This window comes from Siphateles boraxobius, unplaced genomic scaffold (assembly GCF_051911475.1).
Source record: "Siphateles boraxobius isolate OS27281-9 unplaced genomic scaffold, OSU_SipBor_1 16, whole genome shotgun sequence".
Classification (NCBI taxonomy): Eukaryota; Metazoa; Chordata; class Actinopteri; order Cypriniformes; family Leuciscidae; genus Siphateles; species Siphateles boraxobius.
The window spans coordinates 5,123,420-5,140,669 of NW_027508766.1; the positions used below are offsets into that span (position 1 = coordinate 5,123,420).

Here is a 17,250-nt window from a genome sequence, read left to right on the forward strand (position 1 = left end):
TTAGCTGATTGAATTCGTTGCCAGATAACATTGATGTGTTCTAAGCATCCTGAGAACCCTGGAATGCCCGCTTTTTGAACTGAAGTGTCAATGAAGCCATTCTTTAATAGGTAAGTTGACAATCTCTGCCAATAATGCTGAAGAAAATCTTACCTTCGACGTTTAATAGTGAAATAGGACGAAACTGACTGATGCTTGTAGCATCTTTTCTTTAGGTATAAAGACTCCACCTGCGCTCTAGGTACAACCTGCTTTTCCCATGCCACTTTTAAATGAATAAATGCTGTTGTTTTTAACTTTCTGTTCATGAAAGAATCCTAAAAAAATGATACACAACTGTTTTCAACATTGATAATCAGAAATGTTTCTTGAGCATTAAATCATATTAGAATGATTTCTGAAGGATCATGTGACACTGAAGACTGGAGTAATGATGCTGAAAATTCAGCTTTGATCACAGGAATAAATTACACTTTACTATATATTCACAGAGAAAACAGCTGTTTTACACTGAAATAATATTTCACAATATTATTGGGTTTGTTTTGTATTTTTAATCAAATAAATTCAGCCTTTGTGAGCAGAAGAGACTTCTTTTAAAAACATGAAAAATCTTACCGACCCCAAACTTTTGAACATCAGTGTATATAAAGAATTAATAATATATAATAAAAAATAGGGTCCAATTCTCACTATTAACAAGTTGCTTATTAGCATGCGAATATGATATTGGCTGTTTACTAATGCTTATAAAGCACATATTAATGCCTTATTCTACATCCCTTAATCTTACCCTATACCTAAACTTAACACTAACTATTAATAACTAGTTACTAGGAGTTTATTGATGCAAAAGTTGTAGTTAATAGTTACTTAATAGTGAGAATTGAACCCTAATCTAAAGTGTGACCAAACATTCAAACTCTTGGTTTAATTTTTTTTTTAAAGTTCTACAAAGATCCCAATTTTACAGTGCAGAATTAAGCAGTACCATTTTTCCTAATGCAGGGAAACAAAACAAGTACTGGGAAGTGGCCAAGCATTCTTTTTATCTACGTAACTATATTGGCTACTTAATATTTCTGATGCTTTGGACAGCAAACCATTACGTATTAATCCAACACTTCAGAAGTCCAGCTTCAGAAGTCGAAATCTTGCACTCTTGATACATCTGTTATGTAAAAAATTTAAACAACGTATATAATGAAGTTCAGGGAGACAGATGACAGATCATGGTCAACAATATCTTATACAGGAGACTGTAGAACAACAGAAGTTGTATGAGAGCTGCATCTTTCATACAGGGCATCAGTGAACAGCAAATCAGTCCACACATTTCTGCAACAGACTGTTGTTGTTACAGCACCTTGTATTCATGATGCTGACACTTGTGTAAGGAACAACTGCCCACAGTGTAACTGGATGCAGAACCAAAAAGCCTAGAAGGTCAGGATGAAGAGAGAGTGAATGAATGAATAAAAACATTAGCGCATCAGACTGTGATAGCAGATATCCAATTGATTGTATCATGAGTAGACTGCAGGACAAGAAGACATTAAAGCCATGTGGGTTTCAACAGTTTATTTTACTCTCTCTCTCTCTCTCTCTCTCTCTCTCTCTCTCTCTCTCTCTCTCTCTCTCTCTCACACACACACAAACACACACACACACACACACACACACACACACACACACACACACACACACACTGTTACTCGCACACGTGATGCTATGTTCATCATATAAAATTTATTTCATGACGATATCAATGCAAATATAGCACTACAGTGATTTCCAAGGTACACCGTATCTTACCATATCAATATATTATGGCACTCATAATATGGCCACCGTTTATGTAGACACGCAAAGCCGACAGTTTCTGTAAACTAGTTTACCCAATAATACTTAAGTTACCCTTTTCATCTTAATAAATTGCCACTATGTGATTATTTAGTATATCTGAAGTACAAACTGGGCACAATTTATAAAGACTGGGACGCAGCCCAACCTTGAACTGAATCTTTAAGGGAATCCGTCCAGAATTCCCAGCATGCATTGCACCAGCCCTCCTCCACTGTGGTCCTCCGTACTGTTTGATAAAGACTGTATTTCAAATGGTGCAGTGAAACCCCGTTGTCGTGGTGACAGCACGTCAAACCCTTGGCAACATCACTGCAACATTGCCATCACATTTACAGTAGTGTTGCCAGGGTGAGAACTGTACAGGTTGGCGCTGTTAACTATTCAAAAAATAACAACAACTTTTAAATACAACCACAACAACAATAACTGAGAAACGTTCAATTGCCAACAGTTACAAAAGGATCCACCTCCCCAACCCCCCCCCCAAAAAAAATCATAAGAACACTCAAAAGAACGAACAATAGAAATGAAACAACAGCAGTGAGGGATATGTAAGCAAAAGTAGAAATTCAATATAGCAGCAGAAGTACTTCAAAAATATCCAACTGATATTCCAACGAGCCAAGTGGGGTGTGAATGAGATCAGACTTAAGTTGCTTAAAGGGAATTGCATGACACTAGCTGGAAAAACATTGGTGTGTGTGTGAGAGTGTCTGAGACTGTGCCTTTAGTAGAGAGGGTTCGCCTTTCAGCGGTCCATTCAGTACAGTGTAGACAGATAGCCACAGATAAAACTACTAAATTTCTTTATAAAACAATTAAACACCTTTTACTTTTATACATTATATGCTACAATATATTTATTGATTACAAGTATGAAAGTGGAAATAATTGCTACATAATCAATACAGTTGTACATGTTTATTATACAGATTTTAACACTTGTATACTCTTTTCTTGTTTAATCTCGATATCATGTGGTTCGCTTTGTTTTGTGCGGAAAGTTCCAACGTCGCTCTGAAGAGCGCCCCTGCATCTTCATATTTCCCAATAAGGCGCTGTGAGTGTGTGCGTTCCTGTGTATAAGCATGTGTGCATGAGTACTGGACAGTGTGGAAAGTTGTGTTTTTGTTGTTTTATTCTCTAAGAGACAGGGTGACTGGATTGCTCAACCTTACTGTACTTAAGATACAACTGACAGAGGCCTTTTATATGTCTCTCTATCTTATCAAACCCCAGTTGATTGACACATGAAACTATTCTGCCAAAAGGACTGAAAAATACAGTTAGATGTTAGCTCCGCATATGCTCAGATACAGATTAAATGTAAACAGATGCATAAATATAGTAGTTTTTAGGTGAATACAATGACACCTTGTGTTAAAGCAGCCTGTGCATTGGTCCTCATTCGGTTTCCTTTGATGGTTTTTGTAATGAAGCTCATCCGGTGACCTTACTGGTTGCTAGTTTCATCAAGTGAATTTCAACAGTTGATTTGCCCTTGCAAAATAATGCAATGTGGATCTGACCTAAGTGTTATTGGTTATCTTTATTTCTCCATCATGATTTTGTATTGGACTGGGGCAAATGATCAGTTTCCAAATATTGCTACAAAAGTCAAGTAACTTCTGCTGAACAGCTTTTCTTATACTCTCAAGATTCAGAGACACGTGTGTCACCGCACTCAGCAAATTGGCACTCAATCAATAGGCAGTAATTAGACTTAAAATGGATCTCTTCTACAATCTACGTCAGTACCACACAGACCTTCATCATCGTTTCCATCATCATGTCTAAATGTTTAAGCAAGAGTTTGACTTTTTTCTCTGTATACATACAGTATGTCGAATTTTGTTTTATTGACGTTTCCCTGTACTCTTTGCAATTTTGCTCTCTGTGTGTCTGAATATCCTCTCTGGTCTACATCCAACTCACACACCTCTGATGCAAAGATACATCTACAAAGTTCACCATGACACACACACACACACACACACACACACACACACACACACACACACACACACACACACACACACACACACACACACACACACACACACACACACACACACACACACACACACACACACTCTCTTCTGGAATATAAAAAAAACATCAGACTAGTGGATGCCCAGGAAACAGCAGCATATCTGAGTACATCATGTCAGTAAAAACACACAAGTCCAAAGTCACAGAGAGTTTATGATATGAGGAAAAGCCCCACTATGATCTTTCAGCATCTCTTCATTCTTAACGGATCAAGTTTTGATCATTTCTTCGATCCTTGGAGGAAAAAGCATGTCTATTCTCCTCGCTGATGGATTATATTTAGAGTACGAACGTTGTGGTGCTCCAAAGGTTTCCAGTGCGTTTCAAAAAGGGTTGTAAACTCAGCAGCACAGGTTATATTTGCAGCAGCTCAGAGAGAGTTCAGACTCCAATGTGTATGTGTTGGCTGCTGCATCTATATGGCACATAAACACTGTGTGAACACATGTTTTCTCCTGCTTCTACAGAGAGATTTAATCTAAATCATGCTATTCTCTCTTGACAAAATGCCCTCACTTTGTTTTTTCCAGTTTTATTTTAATCTCTTCACTCCAAGGCCACTTCTCTCATTTCTCGCGAAATTCCCATTTTGTCTTTTTACACCAAAAAGGAAAAAAAAGAAAGGATTTCCACTTCCCCTGTCTCTATCAGTCATGACTTTCATATTCCCTACCCTTTCCCCTCTCTCTACCTTGGTCAGATAGCCGTGTCCCACACCACAGCCTGCGTCCTCTGGCAGGGCGGCGTTCCAGTCTTGCGGGGCTCCGGCGTTCTCCTCCAGCTGGGTAAAATAGGCATACTGTCCTGCTTACATAAGCTCTTATCCGGCCGGCGATGAGCCTTAATCTCCTTACACAGGCAGCGCTTCCTCTCGATCACCTCCAGAAGCTTGCCGTCTCGCTGGGCCGGGGCTGCGGAGGTGCCGATGTGAGCCTGGGCCTGCGCGGCGAGCTGAGCCAGTTGCTGGAACTGGAGCTGGACCTGCTGCTGCTGCTGGTACTGCTGCTGCCGGCTCACAGATGGACTGCAGGGTGTCTGACACTGAACCTGCGAGAGAGAGTGGAACTGCAGACGGTACAGATGGTTGAGAGGTGAAAGGGCGAGAAAAATTGTTGAAATGACTTTAGATTGCATAGTTCGGAGCAGATGAAATGCAGTGGTTCATCATCATGTGATTGTTTGATATCAAGATATAAAAGTTTGGCTGGTTTGCATGTCAAGTGGTAGACGCCATAACTACACCATCTGGCTGCCAAAAGCAAGAGGTGCATTGAGGGTGATCAGTGCTATTTTAATATATTTTTTTATAAACAATTGTAGTATTTATTAATATTTTAAATGAGCTTTTATTATTTCATTTAAATGTCATTTTTTTTACTATTTATTTATTTTTATTTCAGTTGTAGTTCAATCATTTTAGTACTTCAACTTCGTCTAATTTTTGTTTTCATCTGATAGTTATAATATTTTTTATTTTACAAAGTTTATTTCAACCGAAAATAGTTTTAGCTAACGATAACAACATTGAGGGGCGATTAAAATGTAGTCATATATTTAGATTGAATAAATCGTTTCCCAAACAACAAATAAATAGCAAATATTTGATTATATTATAGTAGATATTTCATAATTTCCAGCTTTTTATTATTTTATATTATGTTTTATAGGGTACAAAATGTATTTATCACAATGCTTCTCTCTTTTTTTGTTTTGATCATCATCAAATATATCATACAACAGTGAAAAGTTTCTTGTTTTGCTGCTTGATGCATTTCCATTATGAATTTTGGCCAAGGTTGAGGAATAATGGGGAGAAAAGCAGTTGGTAGTGCAAGTACAGCTGTCAGTGATAGATGATTTGAGAGGAGGCCACAGATATTTAAACTTGCCTTAAAAGAGATTTTGTATTGTAAATTGTATCTTTTTTTAAAACATATTTTATGTTTACAATAACAACAATATATACAGTATTATATATATATATATATATATATATATATATATATATATATATATATATATATATATATATATATATATATTTGTGGATTTCCTGGAGAAAATAAATTGTTATAGTACTTTTTTAAGATTAAAATGGTTAAAATGGCAGTCACATCAGGAATCGCTCACATCAGACTATAGATATTACGATTCAACCTTAACCACTTATAAAGTTAATGGCAAGTTTTATTCAAATTTTCCACTTAATATGTGTATTTTGTGGACTCTGGGTTTGTGCTTTATGCTATATCAAAGAACGCCACCAGATAGCGGCATAGCGCCAACTCACAGCATCCGTCCCATCCCCCTTCTCTGAGTGGGAAGGTCATATCAGCTCACGAGTCAATCTCTGTGGTGTGTACACACACACACACACACACACGCACACACACACACACACACTATGACTGTGTCAGCATGTGAACTTTTGCCAAGAGACAACAGCACACGAGGGGAAAAGAATAGAGGCTTCTCTACAGCCGCTAACATTCAACAAGATTGAAAATGAAAGATTCTTTCCTGCATGTGTTGCACACCAGTCTGTCTATAATACAACACACACATCCCTGTCTGTTAACACATAAAAAACACGAGCTGCTTTGCATGTGCGCAGTCTCCCTGGATTCTCCTTGTTACTTTTCACACATTCAACATACTAAAATCTAATAATGGCTCTTTAACAAACCGCTGACAGAGACAGTCAGACGGCAGAATCAAAGCCCGTCACCGACCGGCATGAAGAGACACCGGCTGCGGGACTAGGTTTGAGTTTGATCATTCACAGAGTGTTTGTCTGCCTGCCACACACTGACAAAAAACACTCTTTCTTACTGCTGCACCCGTTTTCTCCACCCGTGTGCTGTGTCTGTCTCCTCTCTTTCATTCTGTCACCACTTTTTTCTATTCTATGCTGCATTTTTCTCCCCCTTTCCCTCTGTCTGTCTTTCCCTCTGCTGCATTTCTCTGCCTCGCTCCCGCTCTGCATTCATCCCCCTTTTTCTCTGCACTCATTGACCCTGCAGCGGAGTGCAGTGCAGATACAGACATGTTTGGGTGGGGATGCTGGTGACTCAATGGGCTCCGCGATTTACCTAATGACTGTCGGGAATAGCAGCCACAGGGGCACAAAATGGAATGAAATTAGTTTTAGATCACCTGCCGCAACTGTCAAGCTTGGTTTCAATTACACTTAAGCATGTTAACCAGTTGAACTGAATTTAATTAATTACTGCAGTATCTACACCGACTGAGGCTGAACAAGCCGGTGTGAATTCAAAGCATTTCCTGAATACCCTGCACTGAAAAGCACAATATGCAAATAAGCTCTTTCTCAGAGTGTCAGGTTGGTGTACGAGGTGAATTAAAGGTCATTGCAACAGCATTTACAGTACTATAATCAGGCCCAGACAGAATATGTCCAATTTTTGGTAAAACCGCTGTTGAGTTAAATATGAAAAATCTTCTTGTACTTTACACTGTTGCTACATTCAACAATTATTTTATTTTACAGCATTTATTAAAGTCACTATGAAATAAAAATGGACAACTCTTTTTTATGGAATATTGATTCATCAGTGCACATCTATATTTTTTTGAAGGTCATGTGGGTCTGTTAGTAATCGGATTGACGGCTCAATCAGAATGAAAAGCCTTCATGTAAACATCTTAATTGATCCGATTTCGGTCGATCCGAATGAAATTTCGATCGGATTGAAAGGGGTGGTTTATTGCTTTTCTAATCCGATCGAGAGGACATGTAAACGCTTGATCGGATCGAAAACCGAAACTGAAAGGACTGCGCATGAACAATGACTTAGAAATAGCATAATGACGTATGACGCGCGGAACAAGCTGTTCTTCCTGCTGAATAAAGTGTCATATAAATTTGTAAAGTGTCCAGTCATTTTGAAATTTTCCTTTCACTCAGCGTAAGTGAAGTGGAGGAGGACAACATCCCACCAGTCCTTGTTTCGGATTCTCATCTGCAGACAACTGGTTCTGGGCGCGGAGAGGTATAAATATGAATATAATTTATAAATATAAGCAGCACGGCACAACATATGCTCATATGTTAATATGCTCATTGTCTCCAAATTATTACCCAAAATAGATAAATATTAAGTCTGCTGTTTAAAACAAATAAAGAACCAATGTAGGAGAATTGGTTATTATACGCAAACAGCGGGAAACTCAGTATATTCGTGCAGTGTGCGCACAAGCTTGTGACTTATAAACGCGCACAATCCGCACATCAACCCAATTACATGTTTAGTGTTCATGTAAACAGTACATTCAGATTCATCAATTGGAATGAATTCAGTCCGATTGAAACAAAAGTTGTGCATGTAAACATAGTTGTTTCTTTATTCTGTGGAACACAAAAAATTGTTGTTCTGGACCCAACTGACTTTCACTGTATGGACAAAACACTTAAAACATTCTTCAAAGTACCTTCTTTGAAGTTCTGCAGAAAAAATGGCTGCAGGTCCAAAGTAATTTCTTACTCAACTCAACCTAATGTGATTGCAGTTTTACCCAGATGAGTGTGTTTAAACAGGGCTTAGGAAACTATAACACTGCAGGTAATAAGTCTCTAAGTGTGTGTTTATGTGGAGTTAGTGACAGCTTTAATAATGCTGGCGGGTGTTACCTGGTTGAGTGCTTCTCTGGCCGGGAGGCTGCTCTGCCTTAGAACGTCAGCCCCTGCTTGTCTCACTCCTGAAGTGGAGGAAGACCTGCCAAGGCGACCCAACTCTATAAAAGATCACAGACACAGAGTCAAGTTATTGTTTTGCAAGGTTAAGTCTCAAGAAGTCAAATCTAAAATACTGTTGTGCTCAAAAATTTACATACTTAAATACCTTGCAGAATCTGATTATACAAAATTCATGTTCACTCATTTTTTTTATTTAGTACTGTCCTGGATAAGATATTTTACATAAAAGATTTGCATATAGTCCACAAGACAAAAAAAGCGGAATTTATAAAAATGACCTCGTTCAAAAGTTTACATACCCTTGATTCTTGACTTGCACTATTAATAATGGAAATAGTCACATAGTTTTAAACTTACATAAATCAGTTCCTATTGCCATCTTTTAGAAAGCAGAATTAATATGTTTAAGATGTACATGACAGCATTCAAGAGCATGGGGGGGGGGGTATCACTAAGAAGGAATTATTCACACTGATAGCATTGATCATTAAAAGGAATTATGCAAATAAAAAATGAAGGCTGATGAAATTTGCATGTTGCAGTTCCGTAAGGTTGTGGAGGATGGGATGCAGTACACCATGATCTGGCATGCTTGACGTGCATGCTGGGACTGTACAGCATCACGCCACCACAGCAATCCAGCCACCTAAATTATTCTTTAAAAATGCAGAAAGGGGGCTCAGCTATAAGTTCCATCTGGATATGTGCTCGTTTATAACACTCTTATCCTTCGTTATCATAATTTGATGAATTATTGCTGCCTTGATGAATAGTAGCAGTACACAAACTGTTTCTACAGATAATAATGAAATTCAGCCTGCTTTCCACCCTACTTTCCACTAATGGCGCAACATTAATTGCAGCAAGCAAATAGCGCTGACGTCTGTAAATGCGTTGCATTCTATAATGAACCTCATTTGCATTGAAAGCAGGTATGTTTGCATTGTAAAAATGACACTGACTTCATTTAAAAGTACATTGCACAGTGTAATGCATGTATTGCTTGGCTAAGTTAGACAGTGTGTGGTATGTGAATTAAATGCATGATGTGCAATGCACATGAATACTGCATGACTCAAGTGTTTAGTCAATTCACTCAGGAATGTATCATGGAAAACAGTGGCGTAGCATTTGTGTCAAATCCATGGGGCAAGTCCGAGGCCCCCCTTTTGCTGGGGGTGGGGGGGGGGGGTGATTAAGTGTACTTGTTTAATTACTCATTTATTTAATAATGATGAGATGAGAGCTGAATCTACTTCAACATGCTGATAAGGGTATATAACGGTCTTAATTTATTTTCTTAATATTTATCTTGTGGCCCAAAGTAGTTAAAAAGAGAAGTATTTTTTCAAACAAGTTGTTTTTGAAATAAGGAGAAAGCTAATCTTACTAAGCTTTTATTTTCCTCACAGCACATTGGTTATGGGGTGATGCACTATAAAATTATTGTGGGGCAAATGAATTGTAAAATTAATTTAATAATAAAAGTAGTAGAGTAGTAGTAATAATAATAATTTAATACAGTATTTGGATTTGCCAAATCCTCTTGATAAGGCCGATAGCTGATGCTTTTGACGATATCTCTGGCCATCGTCAATACACAAAATCATCGTTTATCGGCGCAACCTGGCACAGTTATTGCGGGGCCGTCCAACAAGTGCGTGCCCGTATGCTACGTCACTGATGGCATACAGTTATCAATTCTTAAATATCCAATAATATCCCATAACTGTGACAGGTACTGCAGCTAGTTAGCTAGGAATATTTGTACTGCTTAGCTAATTGTATAACATGATTTTGGGGATTTTTTGATTATGGTTTAAAACTAGCCATCTTTTTATTCTTTAATGAAATCTGATGCTTTTCAAACAAATCAATGCACACTGATCCTAACAGCCAAATTAGTTAACATCAAATTACATCTTATAAAGCAACTAACCTTTCAGTCAATCAGTTGTTTATGAGCTAAGTCTACAAATGTTTTATCTCTAACCTAAACATGCTTGATCTATATCCAGAGTTTTAACTACTGAGGTCATGGCAGAAAGCCTGTGCTAATGTCATTTCAATTGGATCTCACCTCCATTGCGGCATGCTGGGAAGGTTTGGCAGGGTAAGGGCAGGCCCGCTCGTATCAGTCCTCTCAACCCTGGTGGTCCATCCGCCCCAGCCAAGCTCTCGCTGTGTCTCCCTGTTGCCCGCACAGGTATTCCAGAGTGTCCGCCACACCGCATGGCTGCTAGGTCATCCCTCTCTCTCCTCAATAGAGCATCCGCACTGCCATTCCACACACCTCCATCTTCCTCTAGAGAGCATTTGAGAGAAAAACACAATTAAACATCTACGATAGTACATTACAAAGAGAACCTCCTCAATAATCATCCCTCATACTCATTCCACCCACCCTAACCATTACTCACTCTCAGTGTCTCGGCTCCCATGACTGAATGATAATTTTCGGTGCATGGGCCAGTAAGCTTGTTCTTCTGTGAGCCCCAAGGCAGCTGCGCTCTCCCAGGGAATGAACCCGGCCTTGGCCTGCAATGTCTGGGCTGCAGATCCAGTTTTAGTGGGGTCTGTGTGCAAGGATGGTAACTGCAAGCCACCGCGCAAGCTATCGTAGGCAGGCGGTCGGCGGAAACCAACCGAGGGGTAGGTCCAGAGCAGGGGGCTGTCAGAGGGGGGAGGTTTGTAAGCAGGAAGGCCATGGGACAAGTGCGGGGTGTGTGACCGGTGCATGTGAGAGCGAGATGGAGGGCGCTGAGTGGAGGAAGAAGAGGAGGAAGGTGGCGTGGCTGCTGTGGACGATGACGGTTGACTTGGCGTTGGAGTGGTGCTAGTGCCGGTTTGAGAAGTGTGTGTGTATGTGTTTGAGGAGGGGGTGTCAGAATGACTGGAAGATGGTGTGCTGCTCAGGTCTCTCTCTCGATCACGATCTCTCTCTCGATCACGATCCCTCTCTCGATCACGATCCCTCTCAGATTTTTCGGACTTGAGCAGGAAGCTGACAGACTTGCCCTCCTTAGGCTGCGTTTGCGTCTGGGTGGAGGACTGTCCTGACCCCTTGCCCACTAACGACATCTCTTTCTCAGGCTTGCGGTAATGGTGATAGTGGGAAGGCCTGTGGTGAGGGTGGTGATGATGATGATGGTGGGAATATGGAGAGGAGGACTTTGATGAAGGAGGAAGAGGAGTGGAATGACTGCGGGCTCTGAGTCCCGGTGTGGGTCCCAGCTGTCCTTCCCTCCTCTCCTTCTCTCGTTCTTTCTCAACTCCAGTGGAATCTTTGGAAGTGCTGGTCAAGCTTGTGCTGGAGGAGGTGCTGGTAGATGCTGGCAGGCTGGAGGCTGATTGCACGCTGATCTTGGCTGAGCTGGTCTTATGTTGAGCCCCTATCCCACTGGAGGCAGCGGCTGGCTGGGGAAAAGCTAGGAGAGGAGGCTTGTGTTGAAGCAAGTTAGGGAAAGGTGCTGGGATCTTACTGGAGCAGGGCTCATGTTCAGACTTGGACCCTGGCAGCAAATAGGGTGTGGGAGCACGGGGAGGGTGTGGTGATGAGGAAAGGGCTTGAGGTACGGGAGTGGAGGATGCAGAGGAACAGGACGAAGGCAGAGGAGAGGAGTGAGAGATTGAGACGGTAGCTTTAGGCTTGGAAGAGGTGCAGGCTGGAGAAGAGGAAGAGGGGCGCGGAAGCGAGGAAGAGGTGGAGGACGAGATGATGGAGGAGTGGTATGCTTTAGAGGACTTCATACGCTCATGTTTGAGTGGCAAGCGGCGGTGGGCTTCTCGAGTTTTGTCGTCTGGTAAGGGGTACTTCATCTCTTCGTAAATGGCCTCTCCTTGATCTGAGTCAGAATCAGGCGTGGTGGCGGAGGGCGTGAGTGGGTGAGGAGTGGGGGTGTTGTGAGTCTCTCGGGTGAAGACCTGGCCCACCATCTCAATGTAAACCGGCTCATCATCTCCACCCTCGCCCCGTGGAGAGGGCTCAGAGCTCTGGAAGGGAAGGGGTGTGGTTGGGGGTGGGACCCGAGGGGGCGGGGGGTCAAAGGAGAGCTGTGTGCTTGGACTCCGTTTGGGCTTTAACGGAGGGACCTTTCGTCCTGACATTTCACCTGAATCAGATTTTTTCATTGCTGTTTAACAGAGAAAAGCAGAGAAAAAAAAGAGGAAAAAAGAGTGACACAAAGGCTAAGAGAGAGGGAGGACATTTTTACAAAGACCACATGCCAGGTGTGTACAGCTTTCTGGTTTCATTAAATCAAATGTGACTCATTTTACTTTTATTAATACATGTTCCTGGTCTTATTGTACAATAAAATAATTTCCTGAGCCAGAAAAATTACACTCATTATCATACATTTTTAAATATTCTAATCGAGACAATTAGAAAGCCGAACAAAGGCCCAAATTACAATTTTCTGTACAGATAATAATTGAAGTTATCTTTGATTCAAATCAATTCCATAATAGTTCAGTCGAAAATATATATGAATGACTAACAATATACTGTCAGCAAACAATGGATGGTTTAATCGTCATTATTCATTATAATTAAGAACTAGACATGGGAGTTTCCCAGTTCAAGATTCCTGGCAACAAATATTTTAAAATAATTCACAAATTTGGATGCAAGGTTATGTTACATGTCAGACGGCTCCTTATTGATATCCGAAACACCAGAGTTACAGCAATTTATGAGAACTTCCTCTACTCAAGAATCATCGCTGGTCAAGATTTTTTTTTTTTTTAAATCGAATCAAATCCCTAATTTTAGCATGAAAATACTATTGATTTGCTCACTTACCATTCCGCTTCTCTGGGTGTTTGGGTGGGTGATTGGGAGGTGGAGGTGGCGGAGTGTCAGGTGGTGCGTGGACCCCACGGGAAGGGTGCTCCTGCTGGCCCGTAGAGCTGAGACGAGTATTGGGGTGGCGTTTAGGCTTGGTTGGGGGGCAGCGGGATGAATTCGACTGGTTTTGAGGGTCTGAGTCTGGATAATATCCATTCTCAAGCTCCTCTCCCTCACCGGTGCCCACAGCATGACAGGACTGAGAGCGTGGTGCCATGGCAGCAGCACAAGAGTGAGGCGACAGGTCCTGGGACGCTGGCATTGTCATAAATCCCATTCGGAAATGACGCCGAAATGACGCCAGATCCCGAACCTTCCCGACTGTTGCTGAAGAGGCATCTTTATAGTTGGAGCTATGGGAGATGGGAATAGAGAAAGAAAGATCAGGGAATGAGAGAAAAAATGAATTGTTTCTTTGTGGAGGGATTCTTTATGAGATAAGAATAATACATTTGTTTCTCATTGTGCTGTAGGCCTCCCACTTTCATCCTCTTTTCTCTCCCTCTCTCCTCATTTCAACTGATAAAGGCTCTATTAATAGCTCACAGTCAATTTCATTTTTGTCTCTACAGCCCCTGTTATTCACTCTCATCCTTTGCTCATTTCCGGAGTTAATACATCCCCCGTACTACTGCACAGTCAAACAGACCAATACAAATAATATGTACACAGAAATTTCAAATAGAATTATTTGGTTTTTAAAATTAGTTAATGATTTGTGTATTGTAAACCTAAACAAAACCCTCACATACATATGTTTAGATTTTCATTAAAATAATAATTAATATGTTCATTATGCAGTTTTTTGTGGTTCCCACAATGTAGGCAATTTCAAATTTCACTATCCTTGTGGGGACACTTGGTCCCCCCGTATAGATGTGAACAATCTATCCATGTATATGTTTATTTTTTTATTTAAAAAAAAATGTCTTAACAGGACTTTCCGGTTTAACAACACACTTCTCTCTGGTGACGTACTGTATGCAGGATTTATCGATCATTTTAGTCCCTCGATAATCCATTACATGTCACAAAATGGAAGAAAAGATCTAACGTTTCTGTTTCATTGCAACTTTATTTCCTGATTTCTTAGGGATAGTTCATATAAAAATGGTTGCCCTATTCCTTTAATATTTCCTCATGAGATGTTTGCAAGCATTGTTTAATCAGCTGATCTTTTACTCTCTTCCCCAACACAAAAAAGACTTTGTCCACGGGCCCTGTCTTTCCTTTCATCCCTCTCTCTGCATCTGTTCTTATTCTCCTGAATCTACTAGTATGCTCCCCCTGTTTCCAAGGCAACTAGCCTGTCATTTGTTTATTGTTTGCTGATTTTTTTCTCTCTAAACACACAAATACAGAGCACACACTGGCATATGTGCATGCATGTATATACACACACACACACACTAATTCAGGTGTGGCCAAGCAGTATATTGTGGGTGGTAAATAGTGGGTGTTGCCATTTCTGCGCACACACACACACACGCACGCGCGCATGCACGCACGCACGCACGCACACACACACACACACACACACACACACATGTTTTTCCTTGTAACAGAACCACCCAGAGGAAACTGATATTGCTCTTACTGCAAACATATAGCGCAATATAAACAATGTGGATAGAATTAAAACATAGTGTAGACAATTTGGTCTTTTCAAGCATTTGATGAGAAATGTTTGAAATGTTTCATATTAAAATTATGAACTAAAAAAAAAACTAAACTAAACAAGGAAAGTCTCCATTCAATCTCAAACAATTACAGCTATTAAAGAAATCTCTTTTGTGATCATATTTTTTTTTCTTATGCTCAACTGTTATATTAGAAATTCATGAACTTCCTCCTGTCAACTTTTAAGATGTGTAAACATTGTCCTGAGTCCACCGTGTCCCCTTGCTCTGACCTTTATGAAGGGTGATGTGCACAAAGTCCAGATGGAAGCAACTCATCAATACACTGTACTGCAGTGTGTGTGTGTGTGTGTGTGTGTGTGTGTGTGTGTGTGTGTGTGTGTGTGTGTGTGTGTGTGTGTGTGTGTGTGTGTGTGTGTGTGTGTGTGTGAGTCTCTGTTGTCAGGCAGAAGCCAGAGAAGGTGCTGAGCTAGTAGAGTGTGACACACACGAACAGAAAAGAACAGCACCACAGGATATGATGTGCAGGCAGGGGACACGGCATATGAGTTGGCAATGGAGACTTCCAGGTATAATCTGGACAAAAAGACCAGAATGGGTTTAATCATCCCATCATAAAATCCATGAAAGACACAGTTTCAGCTGCACAAAACATAGTAATATATTCAGAACAAACCACTGGACTGAATTATTTTCTCACATTGTGTGATGTTTAATTTTGGATTGTTTTCCAAACTCAAACTCAAAAATCCAGTATTCCACACTTGATCGGTGTATCAAATACATATGTGTCAGTTCTGGTTAGTGATACAATCAGTGAAACGTCCTAGTGCTAAATATCATCACTCCTGGAATGTCGAAACAAAATATTGTACACTACCGTTCAAAAGTTTGGGGTCGGTAAGATTTTAAAAATGTTTTCGAAAAAGGTCTCTTATGTTCACCAAGGCTGCATTTATTTGATCAAAAATATATTAAAAACAGTTATACTGTGAAATATTATTATAATTTAAAATAACTATTTTCTATTTGAATATATTGTAAAATGTGATTTATTCCTGTGATGGCAAAGCAGAATTTTCAGCATCATTACTCCAGTCTTCAGTGTCACATGATCCTTCAGAAATCATTATAATATGCTGATTTGGCACTCAATATATATTTCTTTATTATCAATGTTTAAAACCTTTTTTTCAGGATTCTTTGAGGAATAGAAAGTTCAAAAGAACAGCATTTATTTGAAATCTTTTGTAACAACGTTACTGTCACTTTTTTCAATTTAATGCATCTTTGCTGAATAAAAGTATTAAATGATTTAAAAAAAAAATGACTGACCCCAAACTTTTGAACGGTAGTGTATACTAAAGTTTTAAGCTAATCTCTGTACAAAATAAATGCTATGGTTTGTAACCCATTTGTGCCAAAAAAATCGGAATGTTAAAATCTGTCTGCCTAAAAGCGATATGAGAGTGACCAGACTGACAGTCATATGAGGTTTTCTCTTATAGCTGAGGATTTTGGGTTGTTCGCTTTTATTTGACACGATGCTTCACATGGCAGAGTGAAAGCTCAAAGGTACGGGGAACTGAAGCGATTTATGTCTGCTCTATTTCTGTTGTTTTGCTTAAGGCTGCACAACATGTGGCTCTTACATGGCTTTCTCTTTGCATTAGAGTGCAGAATCAGTTTACTAACATTCTAAACGATTCACTTGATTCATTCATTCATTTGCTGCCACTCAAATGCAAAGACTGACACCGAGATGCGAGAAAAGCAGAGGGGAACCGGAAGAGATGGATAAATGAATGAGAATCATCTGCATTCAGCAGCAGAGAGGAGGAGGATGGAGGGATTGAGTGGGAGGACGAGAGAGGAAGTGGACAGATCCTCCAGACAGAAAGCGAGCATGCGTGGGTGACCTCTTGTGTATCTCTTTACTTCTGTAAAGGGGAGAGAAAGAGCTGGAAGAAGATCGAGATCACTGCTTGAAGATACTGTGCATGTATCAAAGCATGTTTGATGTGACAGCACATGTCTGTCTGCATGTGTGAGCAGTTTATAATAAAAGCAGGCGTTTTTGTCTAAGCTCAGGATGTGTTGTGGGTTCTGCGTGTGTCATGAATGTA

At 40.2% G+C, this 17,250-nt stretch overlaps 1 protein-coding gene across 1 annotated transcript in view; it reads right to left on the bottom strand.

Moving 5' to 3' along the window:
• Positions 1 to 1,730: 1,730 nt before the first annotated feature.
• Positions 1,731 to 17,250, bottom strand: part of nyap1 (neuronal tyrosine phosphorylated phosphoinositide-3-kinase adaptor 1) — a 37,952-nt gene continuing 22,432 nt past the window's right edge. Inside the window, exons 3-7 of the mRNA XM_077231298.1 lie at positions 13,440 to 13,837; positions 11,056 to 12,768; positions 10,716 to 10,940; positions 8,570 to 8,673; positions 1,731 to 4,983 (exon numbers count right to left, since the gene is read on the bottom strand). Of these exons, the coding sequence (XP_077087413.1) occupies positions 4,615 to 4,983; positions 8,570 to 8,673; positions 10,716 to 10,940; positions 11,056 to 12,768; positions 13,440 to 13,837 (2,809 nt within the window). The 3' untranslated portion in view covers positions 1,731 to 4,614. The remainder of the gene's footprint in view (positions 4,984 to 8,569; positions 8,674 to 10,715; positions 10,941 to 11,055; positions 12,769 to 13,439; positions 13,838 to 17,250) is intronic.